A 21,741-nucleotide genomic window follows, 5' to 3' on the forward strand; every position below is an offset into this window, starting at 1 on the left:
AAATTAAAAATGAATGTAAATGCATAGTTTCAAAATTACCGAAGTAAAAAGTTCCCACAGAGCTTTGTACCCTCTATTTCTGTAGATATTAAAAAAAAAAAAAACCCAAACAACAACTTCACATAGGTTTTGGCTAATTTAGAGCTGTGGGGGTAAAATAACAAAAGACTTAAGTATTAGAACAGTGTTTTTTTAAGCACTCATCTAGACACATAAGAGTGCCTGGGAGTATATGCACATAAAAGGAGATACTCAGAAAATCCCAAACCTACTTTTATGTAGTATAAAGGTAATTTTGTAAACTGTTTTCACACACAAACCACTATTCTGTATGTGTAAAATTAGACCATGCCTAAAATATACGATGTGCATACATTGTTTCTAGTCTGCAGATATCTGAACAGTTCAATGTGGATTACAAAAAGAATAAAACTGGACAAACAGTCCAGGAATTAAATGTTCTGACTTAATAAAGACCAGTCAATTAGCTCAGAAGTACTTCTCAAATAACCAAGTTTTTTTTTTTTTTTTGATTTGAAAAATGTTTTATTCCGTCACTTTGTTCCATAGTACATACACTTATTCAGCTAACAGCTGTACAGCCAGTGCAAATAGAATGGACTACAATATATACATTTGAAAACGTAATGAATTTTTTTTTCCCCCCCTCCCTCCCCCCTCCCTCACTTTATGGCTGAATTCCCTATATATTAGTTGCAGCAGTCCATAAACGCTCTAGATGCATCCATTCCTCCGCGTCAGGGTCAAATCTACCCCTCCGTCTATCCGTCAGTTGTTCAAGTCCCATTAATGTTCGGAGCCTCGTTTTCCATTTTTCCATCGTAGGGCCCACTCTCTGTTTCCAGTGGGCTGCTATCTCTAGCTTCGCAGCTGATAAACATAGTCTTTTTAGCCGCTTCTGCCATTTCTGGCCCCTTTTATTTCCCCACCCCAGTAAGCACCACTTTGGTTCTGCAGGAAACTGCACCCCCAGAATAGAGGTCAGGCACACCGTAATATCGTCCCAGAAGGAGCGTACAAGAGTGCAAGACCACCACACATGTATAAAACTACCCAGATCATTGTCACAGCGCCAACACCTGTCTGAGGCTTTAGAATACATTCGTTTTAACCGTTCTGGCGTATAGTACCATCTGCTTAAAACTTTGTAGGCATTTTCCTTTATTAATACACACACTGATGCCTTTTTTACCTCAATGCATACTCTCTCCCATTCTTTCCCACTCATTTCACAGTTCAAATCGCTCTCCCATGCTTTCATATAAGGTAATTTATTCAATGCGCTACCTCTAATATAGTTATATAACCTGGATATGCCTCTCCTCCCCCCCTCCAGTGTAACCCATATATTTTCTAGGGGCTCCTTTTCCCTCGGGTCCGCATGTAACCACCCCTGTTTACTCATATAATGTTTGACTTGCAAATATGCATAATTGTCAGACTCCCGCAGGTCGAACTTCCTCCTTAGTGTCTCAAATGTCCTTATTGTACCCTCTGACATCAAATCTCGAAATCTCCGCAAGCCCTTTCTATACCATTCATGAAACGTACCCCCCTCTTCTCCACCTGGGAACTCTACCTCATGAATAATATGAGCCAATGTTGAGGTTTTAACTCCCTTTTTAAATTTGCGTTTCAGCACATCCCATGTGTGTAACAAGTGCCCTATAAATGGATTGTCAGTTTCCCTACGTGGGGTGCTCATCCTTCCAGATCCCCACAGACCCCTTTCCAGATTACACCTAGTTTCCAGTAGTTGTTCTAACACTGCTACTGGTGCCCCTTCCCCCTTACTCCATTCCGCCACCTGCTTCAGTTGTGCCGCTTGATAGTACCATGTAATGTTGGGCATCCCCCTCCCTCCACCCCACTCCACATAATTCGCTTTGATAACCTTGCCCTTTTCTCTCCCCAGGCGAATTTAGACATATCCGCCTGTAATTTGTTCAGGGTACCCAAGGGTACTTCCACTGGCAACGTCTGGAAGAGGAATAGCAACCTAGGGAGGAGGTTCATCTTGATAACCGCTATTCTTCCCCACCATGAGAGTAACCCATTTTTCCATCTACTTAAATCTGCTCTTAGCTCTCTAATCAAGGGGACATAGTTAATCCCATATACCTGTGCAAGGTTCCGCGGCAGCCTTACCCCAAGATATCGAAAGCTCTCCCTGGCATGCTTAAAAGAGAATCTGGTTACCAGGTTACTCATATCCAAAGTGGGACCCGTAATGCCCAGCACCTCAGACTTATCATAGTTGACTTTGAAGCCAGATATGGCTCCAAACGCTCTAAGCTCCGTACAGATAGAGTGTAGAGTCTCCTCCGGGCGACTTACATAAAACAGAATATCATCTGCAAATAACGCCACTTTATGCTCTTGATCGCCCACCCTAATCCCCTCAATACTGACCGTCTCCCGAATTCTCTGTGCTAGCGGCTCAATTGCCAAGGCAAAGAGCAAGGGCGACAGGGGACATCCCTGCCGCGTGCCCCGCTGTATCCTAAACTGATCAGAGTATCCCCCATTAACTTTTATACAAGCTTTTGGTGTTGCATATAACCCCTTGAGCCATGTCAATACCCCTGGGCTGAACCCCATAAATTCCAACACCTCCCATAGGTAATGCCACTCGACCCGGTCGAAGGCCTTTTCTGCATCCGTTGTTAAAAGTACAAAATCCCCCCCCCCGACGTTGGGCCTCCCATATAATGTTTAAAGATCTCCTTATATTATCCGCTACTTGCCTGCGCGGGACAAAGCCTGATTGATCCTCATGGATCAGTTGGGGCAGAAACTTATTAATCCGCTCCGCCATAGCCTTGGCCAGTATCTTAATATCTATATTTATAAGGGATATAGGCCTGTAAGATGCACACAATGTAGGATCTCTTCCCGGCTTAGGGATCACCGAGATTCCCGCTTCATACATACTCCTAGACAAAGTCCCAGATTTGAAGCACTCATTTCCTACCCGTACTATCAATGGCCCTACCTCCTTGCTCATTAGCTTGTAGAATTTAGCCGTGTACCCATCGAGTCCCGGCGCTTTCCCTCCTTTTAATCCTCTAATAACTCCTTCTATCTCTTCCAATGTTATGGGCTTGTCCAATGATTCTCTTTGTGCATCTGTTAGTTTCCGCAATCCCAGCCCGTTTAGATATTCTTTGGTCTTTTCCCCCGAATCCCCACTTTCTTTGGTATACAAGTCTGCATAAAATTGGGCAAATCGGTCTCTAAGCTCTTTAACTTGATATAATAATGTGTCCCCCTCCCCTTTTAATTTCATGATAGTATTGCCCACCCTTCGCCGGCGTAGGCTGCGCGCCAGCATCCTTCCCGATTTATTACTATATTCAAAAAACTTTTGCTGAACCAACTTCCTTTGAAAATCCATCTGTTTAATTTGAATTTGACGTAAGGCTGCCCTGCATTCCCTCAGCTCAACAGGCACTTCAGGGCATTGTCCACCTTGATGTTGGGCCTCTAGGGTCGCTAACCTTTGTCTTACCTCCAGTTCCCGCCTTTGCCCCTCCCTCTTCCTTTGACTGCCATTTTTAATCAGATGTCCTCTCACCACAGCTTTAAGAGCGTCCCAGAGTGTCCCCTCAGCCACTTCCCCCGTGTCATTGTATGCTAAGTAATCTTTTATTACCCTCCGGACTTCTTCACAGTCCTCCACTGAATCAAGCAGAGATTCATTCAGTCTCCAGTAAGTGTGACCCTTTTCTCTCCCCAGCCCCCTCCACGAGGCCCAAATAGGAGCGTGGTCTGACACGTGTATACTCCCTATTCCCGAGTCTCCCACCTCCCCCCAGATAGTTCGGGAGCCCCAAATTGCATCTATCCTTGTATATGTTTGTTGTGCATGCGAATAGAATGTATATGTCCTCTGCCCAGGGTGCTGCAATCTCCAAACATCTAACAAATCAAGATCCCTGACCAGACTCAGTAATTTAGTCGTATTTGCCGAGACTCCACCCTTTTTCTTTCCTTTTGAGTGGTCTAGATCTGCTAAAGCCCAATTGAAATCCCCTCCAAGAATCACTTTTCCTCTCACAAAATTTGTCAACTCTAGTCTTAATTTTTCAAAGAATGCCCCTTGTCCCTCATTGGGTGCGTATATATTAACTAAGGTGATCTGTTGTTCATTGATCTTTCCCGTAACCGCTATACATCTTCCCTGGCTCTCCAGGAAAGTTTGCTCATGCACAAATGGTACCCTTTCTTTAATATAAATCGCCAATCCTCCCTTTTTCCCCCCTCTGGGGTCCGTCAATATATAATTCTGACCCAGGCAAATAACCAAGTTTTTAAGGTTTTACGAAACGCTAAATAATTGGAATTGGCATGAATTTCTAAATTTAAAATATTTACAGATTGGTAGTGAAGAAAAGAATTAAATATAGACCTATATTTAAGATGTTTAACAGATGAATAATGTAACAGCATCAAATTGTGTATATTATATGAGGAGTTAAAATACACTGTTCAGTCACCAAGTTAAGAAGGTGCTAAACCATTTAAGATCTTATAAATAAAGGTACAGAGTTTAAACTGCCCCTGACCTCTACCAGGATCTAATGTAATTTCACCAAAGTTGAAGCAGCTGACTCAAGTCTAGAGACTGAAAATATCAGTCAAGCTGCTGTATTCTGCAACAATTGAATTCTGTTGACTAAATTTCTTAAACAACCTGCATATACAATGTTGCATTAGTGTACTCTAGACAGAACTAAAGTCTTAACCAGCAATCTGAATTTGGCCAACCCCCAAAATTTACATATTTCCCGTAACTTCTGTATGACACAAAGAGATTTCTGTATTAACTGTTTAACATCCAAGAAAACAAATAGGCAATTGATCTACAAGATCCAACACGGAAAATGAAAAACATCAACCCCCCCCACCCTCCAAAATGTTCAATTTATTCACCACTAAAATAATAAATACATACATAGTTAAAAGCCCAACATGGCCATGTTTCATCCTCTCAAATGGCTGCATCAGGGGCTTGGAACAGAACTGTCAATGAACATACAAAAATATATTAGTATAAATGATAAAATCAAAGAATATCATAAAAACTTAAAATACAGACAAAACACAAATAATTGTTAACTAGCTTAATGAATAAATGTGACTTTAAACAATACATACCCCATTGGTGTTGACGGAGCGCTTCACCTACTGGTTTTAAATTACTGGAAACAAAAGACAAAATAGGGTTTCTGGATATATAGCAAATAACACACTAGGGGGTTCATTTTCAAAGCACTTAGACTTACAAAGGGGCTCTTTTACTAAGGCATGCCAAAAAGTGGCCTGTGCTGGTGTAGACATGTGTTTTGTATGAGCGCAGGTCATTTTTTTCAGTGCTCCTGGAAAAAAGGCTTTTCTTTGTTTGTTTGTTTGTTTGTTTGTTTGTGGCCAAAAATGGACGTGTAGCAAAATTAAAACCAGCGTACGTCTATTTTCGGCCTGAGACCTTACCCGCTATCCATTGACTAAGCAGTAAGGTCTCATGAGCTAACCGGGCGGTAAGTGGCCACTGCGCGTAAACTTGTAGTCTCCTTAGCACATGGGAAGGGCTGATGGTACTAATATGTCTCTTAGGTTTCTGTCCCTTTTATATGCTGCTACTACTAGAGAGATACTTAATACCCTGAATGATATGCCAGTGTTTAAGTACACCTGCTAAAACATTTGACATATGATTAAAAGTCAAGGGACAGACAATCATCTTTCTTCTTACCCTTTAAGAGTTCTTTTCTATCTATATGTGAAGCACGTTGAAGACATCTGAATACATGCTGCTGGATACCCCTTTTCTTTGAACCTGTTAACTCATTTCACTAGATCTTTCTCTATATGTAACCTGATCTGTACACAGTATTTTTTAACATAAGAAACAGCTATGAATCTAGGAGCTTATTAATATCAGTAGGTTTCCTATAGATGTCTGTAGTGAATCTCCCACCATGATGTGAGATACGAATGTGCAGGAATGGTATAGTACATACAGTGGTGGAAATAAGTATTTGATCCCTTGCTGATTTTGTAAGTTTGCCCACTGACAAAGACATGAGCAGCCCATAATTGAAGGGTAGGTTATTGGTAACAGTGAGAGATAGCACATCACAAATTAAATCCGGAAAATCACATTGTGGAAAGTATATGAATTTATTTGCATTCTGCAGAGGGAAATAAGTATTTAATCCCTCTGGCAAACAAGACCTAATACTTGGTGGCAAAACCCTTGTTGGCAAGCACAGCGGTCAGACGTCTTCTGTAGTTGATGATGAGGTTTGCACACATGTCAGGAGGAATTTTGGTCCACTCCTCTTTGCAGATCATCTCTAAATCATTAAGAGTTCTGGGCTGTCGCTTGGCAACTCGCAGCTTCAGCTCCCTCCATAAGTTTTCAATGGGATTAAGGTCTGGTGACTGGCTAGGCCACTCCATGACCCTAATGTGCTTCTTCCTGAGCCACTCCTTTGTTGCCTTGGCTGTATGTTTTGGGTCATTGTCGTGCTGGAAGACCCAGCCACGACCCATTTTTAAGGCCCTGGCGGAGGGAAGGAGGTTGTCACTCAGAATTGTACGGTACATGGCCCCATCCATTCTCCCATTGATGCGGTGAAGTAGTCCTGTGCCCTTAGCAGAGAAACACCCCCAAAACATAACATTTCCACCTCCATGCTTGACAGTGGGGACGGTGTTCTTTGGGTCATAGGCAGCATTTCTCTTCCTCCAAACACGGCGAGTTGAGTTCATGCCAAAGAGCTCAATTTTTGTCTCATCTGACCACAGCACCTTCTCCCAATCACTCTCGGCATCATCCAGGTGTTCACTGGCAAACTTCAGACGGGCCGTCACATGTGCCTTCCGGAGCAGGGGGACCTTGCGGGCACTGCAGGATTGCAATCCGTTATGTCGTAATGTGTTACCAATGGTTTTCGTGGTGACAGTGGTCCCAGCTGCCTTGAGATCATTGACAAGTTCCCCCCTTGTAGTTGTAGGCTGATTTCTAACCTTCCTCATGATCAAGGATACTCCACGAGGTGAGATTTTGCGTGGAGCCCCAGATCTTTGTCGATTGACAGTCATTTTGTACTTCTTCCATTTTCTTACTATGGCACCAACAGTTGTCTCCTTCTCGCCCAGCGTCTTACTGATGGTTTTGTAGCCCATTCCAGCCTTGTGCAGGTGTATGATCTTGTCCCTGACATCCTTAGACAGCTCCTTGCTCTTGGCCATTTTGTAGAGGTTAGAGTCTGACTGATTCACTGAGTCTGTGGACAGGTGTCTTTCATACAGGTGACCATTGCCGACAGCTGTCTGTCATGCAGGTAACGAGTTGATTTGGAGCATCTACCTGGTCTGTAGGGGCCAGATCTCTTACTGGTTGGTGGGGGATCAAATACTTATTTCCCTCTGCAGAATGCAAATAAATTCATATACTTTCCACAATGTGATTTTCCGGATTTAATTTGTGATGTGCTATCTCTCACTGTTACCAATAACCTACCCTTCAATTATGGGCTGCTCATGTCTTTGTCAGTGGGCAAACTTACAAAATCAGCAAGGGATCAAATACTTATTTCCACCACTGTACATCATACTGTATCTGGAATCTAATGTTGGGATCATTTGATTTAACCTAGAAGAGAACTCTTCCAGGAGTGTTTGTGTGCCTTTCCAGATAATAACAATATATCAATATACCTTTTCCATAAAAACGATTCCCAATGCAGCTCCATGTGATTCTGAACAAGTCACTTAACCCTCCATTGCACCAGGTACAAAATAAGTACCTGTATATATAGTATGTAAACCGCTTTGATTTTCCCTTTCCCCCTACCTGGAAACTGACCAAAAATGGATGAGCCGACAGGGTTAACTTTTATCATCAATCAAAAATATTCCTTAAACAAAACCAGTGTATTCCTCTTAATGAGTGGAGCAATCCACCCCTTTGTGGGATTCCTAAATATGATAGAATAGAAATATTTCATTGTCTTGGTGTTGCGCCACTTTTTAAAAGCTAGGTTGTTAAAGCAGGCATCGAAAATTAATTGAAGCAATTCAGGCAAATATGATTTTGTATCTCTATAAGGAAGCAGAATTCCCATATTCTTTAATTTGAGCAACAAACATACCGAGCATGTCAGTGTAGAGAAAAGTAATTGAACAGGAATTAGCCTCTCCCAGACAATTAAAGTCCCACTGTCTTCTTTTAGATAAGGGCAGGAAAACTTTGACAGGCATAGGCTCTGTTAAAGATTAATTGATATTGTTTCAAGGTTATACAATTCCAAAAATGTCAATATTATCCTGAGTAAAATCATATTATTAATCAACATTGCACACACATTTGGAAAACATATTCAACTCAAATCTTTTGAGCTAGGCAGAGGTTCTTTCTTCTAGTTTGACACTATCAGGCGTATTTTCAAAGCACTTAGCCTTACAAAGTTCCATAGGTCTCTATGGAACTTTGGAAGGCTAAGTGCTTTGAAAATATGCCTAATTGTGACCCATTGACCCTACCACTAATTTTTAGAGTTTAAACATGTTATATTACTATTGTTGGGCAATAATATAAAACCATATAAAATAAATTACCTAGCATAAACCCCATAATATCTCTAGTATTCTTTAGAGTCTTGCAAACAGGCACACCCCTTGAGTGACAGACCTGCCACCCTGGGCTTGTTAGTGTTTTAAGTTACATCGAATCCCAGTGTGATGACATCATAGGCATGTAGTCTCTAGCCAAATTACAGTGGCACAGGTCAACTCAAAACAACTTAAACATTCAGAGTCCTGGCAACATTTACACCTAAGTGTCTTTCCTTTCCAGACACTCTGTTGTAAAATTACTCTTCCTTTGTGTAGATTTCTCCCGACGTAACTTCACCTCAAGAACACTTCCACTATAATGTGGATGAAAGTACTGGTGGTGTGGAGCAAAGTGGGGTTTTTTCAGCTTTTATTCATGGTGGACAGTTTTCAGATAGGTGATTTGCACAGATTAAAATTCTTTTTACCCACAGAAATGCTTTTTGAAAATTGCCCTCTATGTCTTAATAAAAGTTTTATGTTTTATTATGGTTCTGTGTCACTATCGGATATAAAGTTTTAAACAGCTTCTTTAGTCTATTTTATTTTAACATATTTTGTTTTAATCACAGAAACTGGAAGAGTTGGAGAAAGAGGAGGAGCTGAGAGAGGCTGCAGGAGAATATGACAGTGAGTTGGAAAGTGAAGATGATGAAATGATGGAGATCAGACAACTGGCTCAACAGATTCGTGAAAAGAAGAAACTGATGGTTCTCGAGTCCAGAGAGAAAGATACAAAGGGCCCCAAAATGCCCAGAACTGTGAAAAAGGCAAGTCTGAATTGTCCCATACAACCTTACACTTCTGTTCAAAGAAATTCATACCCACATTGTAAAGATATATAAAGTTTTTAAGATATACTCAACATATACTAATGCACTTTTGCAAACGTAATGCTGATTGAGGTATTGTTAAAAACATTTTTGTTAACTCAAAAAATCAAGAAGGAATTTCTATTGTCAACATGTTGCTTCCTGAAGATCACAAAGACTTGGGTCTGTTTTTCTGTCTCAGCTGTCTAGAAACCCTCCCAAGCCAACAGGAGGTGTCCTAGAAACATAATAAATGAAAATTGTGCGTTTTGGTTACCCTTCCGCATACTAATAAATGTTACCTTTTTTTAAGGGGTTAATAGACATGTGGATACGGGTGCATCAGTTGATGTAGGGTTTCTGGAGTTTTAGAAGACATTTGGCAAAAGTACCTCATGATAAGCTCTTGAGGAAACTAAAATGTTATAGGATAGGAGGCAATGCTTTGACCATTTAGCCCTACTCTTGTTTTCTACTTTTTAACCCATTACCAATCAATGTTAGTTTTCTTAACGGAGAAAGGTATGTATTTTTAAATGATCTGGAAAAAGAAAAAAGTGAGGTCATCAGATATGCAGACAGAATTGGAAGGAACTGCAGGGAAGCATTACAAAACCAGCATCTAGATTGCAGATGAAATTTAATGTGGACAAATGCAAAGCGAAATTATAGCTACACGATGCTAGGTTCTAGGAGTCATCACCCAGGGACAGGATCTAGGCATCATAAATATGACCTCTGCTTAGGGTGTGACAGTGAATAAAAAAGCAAATGGATTGTTGGGAATTATTATAAAAGCAATGAGGAATATAATATCTGTGTATTACTCCATGATGCAACTGCACCTCGAGAAGTTTGTGTTGGAGGCAAAAACATATAGTAAAAACTTGTTTAGGTGTATTAGAAGCAAGAAGCTGATTTAGACTGCTGTATGACCGAGGAGTAAAAGGGGCACTCAGGGAGGGTGCTATAGTGGAGAGACTAAATTAATTCTTTGATCTTTACTGAGGAAGATGTGGAGGCCAGAAATGGTATTTAGTGGTGGTGAGTCAGCAGAGCTGAAACAAATCTCTGTAAACCTTGTAGATGCAATGGGGCAATTTAAAGAGTAGCAACTCTCCTGAGCCAGATGGTATATATCTTCAAAAAAAATCCTCTGGATTCACTTTTAGATTCACAAAATACATTAATCCACAAATACACCAAACCAGTATAAAATAGTGCTGAAAAAATAAACGAATTCAGACAAAAAAATTTCAGATCAAACTAGTTCTTGTAAATTATAAACAAAAATATTTAAACATCTACTTTTTTTTTTTTTTTTAAATCTTCCATTAACACAAACAAGCAGAGCTTGATGTGGAATGAGTAAACGCAAATTTGTTGTTTACTCTTTCACAAACTGCAAAGACTAGGGAACTAAGTAGCATGTTTAAAACATTGTAGAAAATATTTTATGGCTCAGTGCATGACTAAGCATCAAATTCATTGCCAGAGAATGTGGTAAAGCAGTTAGCTTAGGTGGGTTTCAAAAAAGATTTAGAATAAGTTCCTGGAGAAAAAGTTAATATACCATTATTAACAAGGTAGATATGAAGAAAATTTCTGCTTCTCCCTGGGGGTAAGCAGCATAGATACTATCTACTTAACCTGAATTGGCCACTGTTGGAAATGGGATACCAGGCTTGATGGACCTTTAGTCTGAAACAGTATGGCATTTCTTATGTACAGTATCACAGACATACTGGTGACTTGTAGTACTGTTGATCTTGTGTCAGTTCAAAGCTTTTCTGGTGTCATGATTTATTTTGTTTCTTTAAGCTCAGTATTATTGTTGGTAGAAGGCATATAGAGGAGTGAGAGCTGTATTAAATACATAGAGGATAATTTTAGAAATCATTAGGTCATATCTAAAAGAAACACCTACTAACTTAAATTGAGCAGTTAGAATCTCTTTACTCCTGTACTATCAAAATCTAATCCCAACAGTAAACAGTGTATTTAATATATGCTAACACAGAGTAAAAAGCCTCAACAGACTCCTACTATTGGCTATACAGCTCGTTAGTTACTGGAGTTCTTGCTGTCATCATAGGCAAAAAAACCTCCTGTATGCTCTTTTAATCTCAGCTAGTATACTCTTTAATTTCAGATGATAATCACTTAATTTAAGACTGCAGTCGCTTAGTCGGTCCTCTCCATGGCCAACATTGGCCAAGGTTTCAGAATTGCTCTCTCTCTCTTGTCCCTTCCGGGTTGAAGACCAGACTGCAGTGAAGATCGCAAATTGGAAGTCAATGATTCCACGGACCCTGAAGCAGGACAAGAGAGCGAGCAATTCCGAAACCTTGGCCAATGTTGGCCGTGGAGAGGACCGACTAAGCGACGGCAGTCTTAAGTGATTATCATCTGAAATTAAAGACTATACTAGCTGAGATTAAAAGAGTATACAGGAGGTTTTTTGCCTATGATGACAGCAAGAACTCCAGTAACTAACGAGCTGTATAGCCAATAGTAGGAGTCTGTTGAGGCTTTTTCCTCCGTGTTAGCATATATTAAATACACTGTTTACTGTTGGGATCAGATTTTGATAGCTCATCTAAAAGAAGACAGTGCAAGTCAGTGCATATAGTAGGTGTGCCCAGGAGTGGAGTTGCAATTTATATGCAAGTTTTATAATGTGTGTGCATTTATACCTGCTCTCAAGCTAGGTGTGATTTCTGCAGGATTTGTGCTAGTATTGTCTAAAGATACATAAGTGCTTATATGTCTCTATAAAATAGTTAAGAGGTAGGCATATTATTAACCTAGGTGCCCTGTTATAAAATTACCCTCAAAAAAGGCACATGAATAATATGTTTAAATTCCTGACATTTTGTGATACCCAATTAAAAAAAAAAAAAAGATTATTTAAAAACTGATGTAGTGAAGGGTTTTTAAACACACTTGTATAAATTTTATTGGGGGGGGGGGGGGGGTAGCTGTGGAAAATTCCTGGATGCCCAGTAATTGACATGTGAAGTTAGTCTTGTAACACTAAAATATTCAAAGACATCTGCACTCAACAGTAGATAAACATTCCTACAATATTGATTTATATGTAATTCTTTCATTATTCAGGTGACTCCAACATTTATCACAAAGCATCGATAAAAAGAGCTGTTTATATAAAGTCCCTTTTCTTCGCTAGCCAAGTAACTTTAGCATTTTCACACAATCATTGTGGTAGAGCTGTTGTGTTATAGAAGGGAATTTTATTAATCTAATCATTTTAAAAAATGTTTAAAATAAAAATATTTTTATAATTGTATGTACACATAGACACTATCTTTGGTAATCAAAAGCTTTTTTTTTTTTTTTTTTTTTTTGGATTACAGGTTCAGCAGAAGACATTGGAGAAAGAGATGAGCAGTCTTGGTCTTGATATAAGTGATAAAGCTAACGTAAGTGGTGGGGGGGGGGGGGGGGGGGTTCTGCTTTTTGGTAACATTTTTTAATAGCAAAACCAGAGTCCACAGCTCAAATTTCAAAAAGAGTACAACCAAATGGTTCGTTTGCCCAGTGGCCATTTCTGTTTGTGAACTATGCTTTCTGTGGCAGCCCTGTGGTTGAAACTTCAGTTTGAGCTTCATGTTTTTCAACCCACTTTCTTTCTTCCTCTATTCAAGTTAAGTTCAAGATTTTTCTCCTTATCATCTGTTTTGCTGAAGATTTGAAAGTATTACATATATATATATATATATATATATACAGTGGGGGAAATAAGTATTTGATCCCTTGCTGATTTTGTAAGTTTGCCCACTGACAAAGACATGAGCAGCCCATAATTGAAGGGTAGGTTATTGGTAACAGTGAGAGATAGCACATCACAAATTAAATCCGGAAAATCACATTGTGGAAAGTATATGAATTTATTTGCATTCTGCAGAGGGAAATAAGTATTTGATCCCCCACCAACCAGTAAGAGATCTGGCCCCTACAGACCAGGTAGATGCTCCAAATCAACTCGTTACCTGCATGACAGACAGCTGTCGGCAATGGTCACCTGTATGAAAGACACCTGTCCACAGACTCAGTGAATCAGTCAGACTCTAACCTCTACAAAATGGCCAAGAGCAAGGAGCTGTCTAAGGATGTCAGGGACAAGATCATACACCTGCACAAGGCTGGAATGGGCTACAAAACCATCAGTAAGACGCTGGGCGAGAAGGAGACAACTGTTGGTGCCATAGTAAGAAAATGGAAGAAGTACAAAATGACTGTCAATCGACAAAGATCTGGGGCTCCACGCAAAATCTCACCTCGTGGGGTATCCTTGATCATGAGGAAGGTTAGAAATCAGCCTACAACTACAAGGGGGGAACTTGTCAATGATCTCAAGGCAGCTGGGACCACTGTCACCACGAAAACCATTGGTAACACATTACGACATAACGGATTGCAATCCTGCAGTGCCCGCAAGGTCCCCCTGCTCCGGAAGGCACATGTGACGGCCCGTCTGAAGTTTGCCAGTGAACACCTGGATGATGCCGAGAGTGATTGGGAGAAGGTGCTGTGGTCAGATGAGACAAAAATTGAGCTCTTTGGCATGAACTCAACTCGCCATGTTTGGAGGAAGAGAAATGCTGCCTATGACCCAAAGAACACCGTCCCCACTGTCAAGCATGGAGGTGGAAATGTTATGTTTTGGGGGTGTTTCTCTGCTAAGGGCACAGGACTACTTCACCGCATCAATGGGAGAATGGATGGGGCCATGTACCGTACAATTCTGAGTGACAACCTCCTTCCCTCCGCCAGGGCCTTAAAAATGGGTCGTGGCTGGGTCTTCCAGCACGACAATGACCCAAAACATACAGCCAAGGCAACAAAGGAGTGGCTCAGGAAGAAGCACATTAGGGTCATGGAGTGGCCTAGCCAGTCACCAGACCTTAATCCCATTGAAAACTTATGGAGGGAGCTGAAGCTGCGAGTTGCCAAGCGACAGCCCAGAACTCTTAATGATTTAGAGATGATCTGCAAAGAGGAGTGGACCAAAATTCCTCCTGACATGTGTGCAAACCTCATCATCAACTACAGAAGACGTCTGACCGCTGTGCTTGCCAACAAGGGTTTTGCCACCAAGTATTAGGTCTTGTTTGCCAGAGGGATTAAATACTTATTTCCCTCTGCAGAATGCAAATAAATTCATATACTTTCCACAATGTGATTTTCCGGATTTAATTTGTGATGTGCTATCTCTCACTGTTACCAATAACCTACCCTTCAATTATGGGCTGCTCATGTCTTTGTCAGTGGGCAAACTTACAAAATCAGCAAGGGATCAAATACTTATTTCCCCCACTGTATATATATATATATATATATTTTTTTTTTTTTTTGCTATGAGCAAAGCACAAAGCGAGTGCTTATTGTAGGTTAAGATTGTACAGTATTCATCTAAATGACCTGTGGTGGATAGTGTACGAACATAGATTGAAATCTTTTATTAAACATCACTTCAACCAGCCACAGTGAAATATAGTCTATGAATATAATCTACCCAAACCACCAGAAATCCTTTTTGTATTAGGGGGACCCCATTGCATGTTGTTGTTCCAGCATCTTAAAGTTATGTACCTTGTTACACCAATGCAGATGTACTGACAATTTGTCCCGCATTTATTACTGCATAATACATTCCTTGTTTTACATAAGAACATAAGCGGGAGGCGGGGATAGTGCTGGGCAGACTTATACGGTCTGTGCCAGAACCAGTGGTGGGAGGTGGGGCTGGTGGTTGGGAGGCGGGGATAGTGCTGGGCAGACTTATACAGTCTGTGCCCTGAAAAGGACAGGTACAAATCAAGGTAAGGTATACACAAAAAGTAGCACGTATCTTGTTGGGCAGACTGGATGGACCTTGCAGGTCTTTTTCTGCCGTCATCATCATCTACTATGTTACTATGTTATTGAGATAGACACGGGGAAGCCACTGGGATCAGTAGCATGAAACTTGCTACTAATTGGGTTTCTGCCAGGTACTTGTGACCTGGATTGGCCGCTGTTGGAAATAGGATATTTGGCGAGATGGACCATTGGTCTGACCCAGTGTGGCTATTCTTAGGTTCTCTTTTTTTTATTTGTAGTTTGAAGTCAAATGCTTTATATTCACTGTAATATTTATAACAAAAATCAATGTGCATGACCTTAATAGAATAAAATTACTCCTGTAATAGCTCATCTTAGAGAAGGAGGCAGAATCTCCAGAGAGGCAACCCTGAACCTACAGAAACTACATGACTAAATCATACTCCCAAGGAGAACAGAAGTGCTGCACATCTGCCCCTGTAATTTTAGGACGGGAGTTTAGCCGAGATTGGGTGACAGGGCCGGTGGCAGGAGGCGAGGATGGTGCTGGGCAGACTTATACGGTCTGTGCCAGAGCCGGTGGTGGGAGGCGGGACTGGTGGTTGGGAGGTGGGGATGGTGCTGGGCAGACTTATACGGTCTGTGCCAGAGCCGGTGGTGGCACAAGTCGCTTCGCTGACTCCCGATCCGTTACCGTATACAGTTCAAGCTTCTCCTATTGACCTTCAAGTGCACTCAATCTGCAGCCCCTCCATTACCTCTCTACCCTCCTCTCCCCGTATGTTCCCACCCGTAACCTCCGCTCTCAGGACAAATCACTCCTATCCGTACCCTTCTCTACCACCGCTAACTCCAGACTCCGCCCCTTCTGCCTCGCATCACCTTATGCCTGGAACAGACTTCCCGAGCCCATACGCCATGCGCCCTCCCTGCCTATCTTCAACTCCTTATATAAAAAATCAACTTCAAACCAAACGTTTATGAAAAATTGTTTTTTTTAATGTGCTCAGTTTTTTTGGTGTTTCACCGTGACTCGAAGGCGCGAGATATGTAAAATCACTTGTATCACCATCATAGCACACCCTACCTCCACACCACTATCATTTCAGAGAACATCAGGAACAATCTCTTCATCTAATAGATGAAATAGTATAAACTTAGCTTTGTGTAAATTGTAGCTGGTGCAGTATTCAATATTCAGTAGGATGCCGGTGTACAAGGACTGTGCGAGTCTCAAGCCACAGCAAAACTTTTCAACTTCAATGCGTGCAAATAAAAATCCATTGTTCAATATTCATGGTTCCCGACATGGACCATGTTTCACCACTTAATTGGCGTCTTCAGGGGAACTAATGTAAAAACGATGAAAACAAAAAGTAGTGAAAAAAATATTTAAGAACTTGCAAAACAAACCAAAAAATGAGCATAAAATCAACAAAGCTCAAACATTATCAAATCTACTGAATCATTCAAAATATATAAACTACCTGAAGTATAATGTATTCTCCGAGGACAAGCAGGCTGCTTGTTCTCACGACTGGGTGACGTCCGCGGCAGCCCCCACCAACCGGAAAGAAGCTTCGCGGGACGGTCGGCACGCAGGGCACGCCCACCGCGCATGCGCGGCCGTCTTCCCGCCCGTGCGCGACCGCTCCCGCCAGTTCCTTTTTTTCCGCGCCTGGAGAGAGTCGTGTTTTGCGCTCTCTCTGTTCAGCCGCCGGATCGTCGATCGCGTTTACGCGGATCGTGCTTGTTTATACCTTTGTTTTTTTCGGTTTTCGTTACCGCCCGGTTTCTTTAAAAAAAAAAAAAAAAAAGAGAAACCCTGCGCGTGTGGGACACGCGCTCCCTTTTTTCCCTCGCTTCCAGCGGGGACGCCACATTGCGGCCTAGTGGCCGCTCGGTCGTTGTTTTTCGTGGTGTGATTTTAGCCACCATTGACGACTTTGACTTCGCCGACGCGATTTTTCCGTCGATGTCCTCGAAGGTCCCGAGTGGATTTAAAAAGTGTGGTCGCTGCGGCCGGCCGATCTCGCAGACCGACACCCACGCTTGGTGCCTCCAGTGCCTCGGGCCGGAGCACAATCTCAAGTCGTGTTCTTTGTGTCTCGGTCTCCGGAAACGGACTCAGGTTGCGAGGCAAGTTCTGCGGGACCGTCTTTTTGGAACTTGCGCCGGCCCCTCGACGTCAACCTCGACGGCATCGGTATCGACGCCCGGCCCTTCGGTACCGGCAGCGACCCCAGGAGAACAGGTCCCGTCGGCCCGCCGGTCCGCCGGTGAGAGTGGGGGTGAGAGGCCGCGTGGGCAGTCGGCCCCGGTCACGCCCTCAGCTCGTGGCCCATGGGACCGAACCCTGTCTGACCCGGTACCTCGAGACCGAGGGGGATCGACCTCTTCCTCCTCCATGCCCTCCGGCGCCGGTGACGTGCATCGGAAGAAAGATAAGAAGCGTCGTCACCGGTCGCCTTCGGTGCATCCCGAAGAGGAGGCGACGCCGAAGCGTCATCGTCGTGAGGAGAGGTCTCCGTCGGTGGTGGAGGTACCGACGCGTCGGGGTTCCGGCACCTCGGTGCCGTCTCCTGGCCCCCAGCAGCTTCCGGCACCGACACCCTTACCGGCCCCACCGCCTTTCCCGGCAGCGGGCCTGGACGAGTGCCTCAGAGCCATCCTTCCGGGGATCCTGGAAGGGCTGATGCGCCAGGCTGTGCCTCGGCGCCGATGACTGTGGCGCCGGCGAGCTCTAGCCCGGCGCCGGGGCTATCGACACCGCCGCCGCTTGCGGTGCCGGTCTCGACCGCCACGCAGGTGGAGTCCCCGTCGACGTCGATGGAGGGAGCTCCGTCCCCGCCGGCGCGGGAGTCCACCGCTCGACGACACCGAGACCTTGGTGCCTCGACGTCGAGCCGGGCCCGGTTCAGGACTCAGCTACATGAGCTAATGTCCGATACCGAGGATGAGGACTCGTGGGGGGAAGAGGAGGACCCTAGATATTTCTCCTCAGAGGAGTCTACGGGCCTTCCCTCGGACCCCACGCCTTCACCGGAGAGGAAGCTCTCACCTCCTGAGAGTCTCTCCTTTGCCTCCTTTGTGCGGGATATGTCTATTAGCATTCCCTTTCCCGTGGTCTCTGTGGAAGAGCCGAGGGCCGAGATGCTCGAGGTCCTCGACTATCCATCACCACCTAGAGAGTCCTCCACGGTGCCGCTGCACAATGTCCTGAAGGAGACGCTGCTCCGGAACTGGGTGAGACCATTAACTAACCCCACCATTCCCAAGAAAGCAGAGTCCCAGTACAGGATCCACTCTGACCCAGAGCTCATGCGGCCCCAATTGCCCCATGACTCAGCGGTCGTGGATTCTGCTCTCAAGAGGGCACGGAGTTCGAGGGATACCGCCTCGGCGCCCCCGGGGCGGGAGTCTCGCACTCTGGACTCGTTTGGGAGGAAGGCCTACCAATCCTCCATGCTCGTGACCCGCATCCAGTCGTACCTGCTCTATATGAGCATCCACATGCGGACCAATGTGCAACAGCTGGCGGACCTGGTCGATAAGCTCCCGCCGGAGCAGTCCAGGCCTTATCAGGAGGTGGTCAGGCAGCTGAAGACATGCACAAAGTTCCTCTCCAGGGGTATTTTTGACACCTGTGACGTGGCATCTCGTGCTGCGGCCCAAGGTATAGTGATGCGCAGGCTCTCATGGCTGCGTGCCTCTGACCTGGACAACCGCACCCAGCAGAGACTGGCTGACGTCCCTTGCCGGGGGGATAACATTTTCGGTGAGAAGGTCGAGCAGATGGTGGACCAACTGCATCAGCGGGAAACCGCTCTCGACAAGCTCTCCCACCGGGCGCCTTCAGCATCCACCTCCGCAGGTGGACGTTTTTCCCGGGCCCGGCAGGCTGCACCCTATTCTTTTGCGAAGCGTAGGTACAACCAGCCGGCCCGAAGGCCTCGCCAGGCACAGGGACAGCCCCAGCGCGCTCGTTCTCGTCAACAGCGTGCGCCTAAGCAACCCCCTGCGCCTTCACAGCAAAAGCCGGGGACGGGCTTTTGACTGGATCCACGGGAACATAGCCGCCCTACAAGTGTCCGTACCGGACGATCTGCCGGTCGGAGGGAGGTTAAAATTTTTTCACCAAAGGTGGCCTCTCATAACTTCCAACCAGTGGGTTCTCCAAATAGTGCGGTGCGGATACGCCCTGAATTTGGCCTCCCTGCCTCCAAATTGTCCTCCGGGAGCTCAATCCTTCAGCTCCCATCACAAGCAGGTACTTGCAGAGGAACTCTCCGCCCTTCTCAGCGCCAATGCGGTCGAGCCCGTACCACCCGGGCAGGAAGGGCAGGGATTCTATTCCAGGTACTTCCTTGTGGAAAAGAAAACAGGGGGGATGCGTCCCATCCTAGACCTGAGAGGCCTGAACAAATTCCTGGTCAAAGAAAAGTTCAGGATGCTTTCCTTGGGCACCCTTCTGCCAATGATTCAGAAAAACGATTGGCTATGTTCCCTGGATTTAAAGGACGCATATACTCACATACCGATACTGCCAGCTCACAGACAGTATCTCAGATTCCGCCTGGGCGCACGGCACTTTCAGTATTGTGTGCTGCCCTTTGGGCTCGCCTCTGCCCCACGAGTGTTTACCAAGTGCCTCGTGGTGGTAGCGGCCTACCTACGCAAGCTGGGAGTGCACGTGTTCCCATATCTCGACGATTGGCTGGTCAAGAACACCTCGGAGGCAGGAGCCCTCCGGTCCATCCAGTGCACTATTCAACTTCTGGAGCTGCTGGGGTTTGTGATAAATTACCCAAAGTCCCATCTCCAGCCATCCCAGTCTCTGGAATTCATAGGAGCGCTGCTGAATACCCAGACGGCTCAGGCCTACCTTCCCGAAGCGAGGGCCAACAATCTCCTGGCCCTGGCTTCGCAGACCAGAGCGTCTCAGCAGTTCACAGCTCGGCGGATGTTGAGACTTCTGGGTCATATGGCCTCCACAGTTCATGTGACTCCCATGGCTCGTCTTCACATGAGATCTGCTCAATGGACCCTAGCTTCCCAGTGGTTCCAAGCCACCGGGAATCTAGAAGATGTCATCCGCCTCTCCACCAGTTGCCGCACTTCACTGCTCTGGTGGACCATCCGGACCAATTTGACCCTGGGACGTCCGTTCCAAATTCCACAGCCCACGAAAGTGCTGACGACGGATGCATCTCGCCTGGGGTGGGGAGCTCATGTCGATGGGCTCCACACCCAGGGTCTGTGGTCCCTCCAGGAAAAGGATCTGCAGATCAACCTCCTGGAGCTCCGAGCGATCTGGAACGCACTGAAGGCTTTCAGAGATCGGCTGTCCCGCCAAATTATCCAAATTCGGACAGACAATCAGGTTGCAATGTATTACGTCAACAAGCAGGGGGGCACCGGATCTCGCCCCCTGTGTCAGGAAGCCGTCGGGATGTGGCGCTGGGCATGCCAGCACAGCATGCTTCTCCAAGCCACATACCTGGCAGGCGTAAACAACAGTCTGGCCGACAGACTGAGCAGAGTCATGCAACCGCACGAGTGGTCGCTCCATTCCAGAGTGGTACGCAAGATCTTCCGAGAGTGGGGCACCCCCTCGGTGGATCTTTTTGCCTCTCAGACCAACCACAAGCTGCCTCTGTTCTGTTCCAGACTTCAGACACACGGCAGGCTAGCGTCAGATGCCTTTCTCCTTCATTGGGGGACCGGCCTCCTGTATGCTTATCCTCCCATACCTTTGGTGGGGAAGACCTTACTGAAGCTCAAGCAAGACCGCGGCACCATGATTCTGATAGCGCCCTTTTGGCCCCGTCAGATCTGGTTCCCTCTTCTTCTGGAGTTGTCCTCCGAAGAACCGTGGAGATTGGAGTGTTTCCCGACTCTCATTTCGCAGAACGACGGAGCGTTGCTGCACCCCAACCTTCAATCCCTGGCTCTCACGGCCTGGATGTTGAGGGCGTAGGCTTCGCTGCGTTGGGTCTGTCTGAGGGTGTCTCCCGGGTCTTGCTTGCCTCTAGGAAGGATTCCACTAAAAAGAGTTACTTTTTCAAGTGGAGGAGGTTTGTCGTTTGGTGTGAGAGCAAGGCCCTAGAACCTCGTTCTTGCCCTGCACAGAACCTGCTTGAATACCTTCTGCACTTATCGGAGTCTGGCCTCAAGACCAACTCAGTAAGGAATCACCTTAGTGCGATTAGTGCTTACCATTATCGTGTGGAAGGTAAAGCCATCTCTGGAGAGCCTTTAGTCGTTCGATTCATGAGAGGTTTGCTTTTGTCAAAGCCCCCTATCAAGCCTCCTACTGTGTCTTGGGATCTCAACGTCGTCCTCACCCAGCTGATGAAACCTCCTTTTGAGCCACTGAATACCTGCCATCTGAAGTACTTGACCTGGAAGGTCATTTTCTTGGTGGCAGTTACTT

The 21,741-nt window shown here is 44.9% G+C and overlaps 1 protein-coding gene across 1 annotated transcript in view; it reads left to right on the forward strand.

The window, feature by feature from the left end:
* The window catches only part of GTPBP4 (GTP binding protein 4), a 108,686-nt gene that overhangs the window by 79,105 nt on the left and 7,840 nt on the right, over window positions 1-21,741 (forward strand). The window contains exons 14-15 of the mRNA XM_030198836.1: window positions 9,219-9,416; window positions 12,836-12,901. Coding sequence (XP_030054696.1) covers window positions 9,219-9,416; window positions 12,836-12,901 — 264 coding nt within the window. The remainder of the gene's footprint in view (window positions 1-9,218; window positions 9,417-12,835; window positions 12,902-21,741) is intronic.

Source organism: Microcaecilia unicolor, chromosome 1 (assembly GCF_901765095.1).
Source record: "Microcaecilia unicolor chromosome 1, aMicUni1.1, whole genome shotgun sequence".
Lineage (NCBI taxonomy): Eukaryota > Metazoa > Chordata > Amphibia > Gymnophiona > Siphonopidae > Microcaecilia > Microcaecilia unicolor.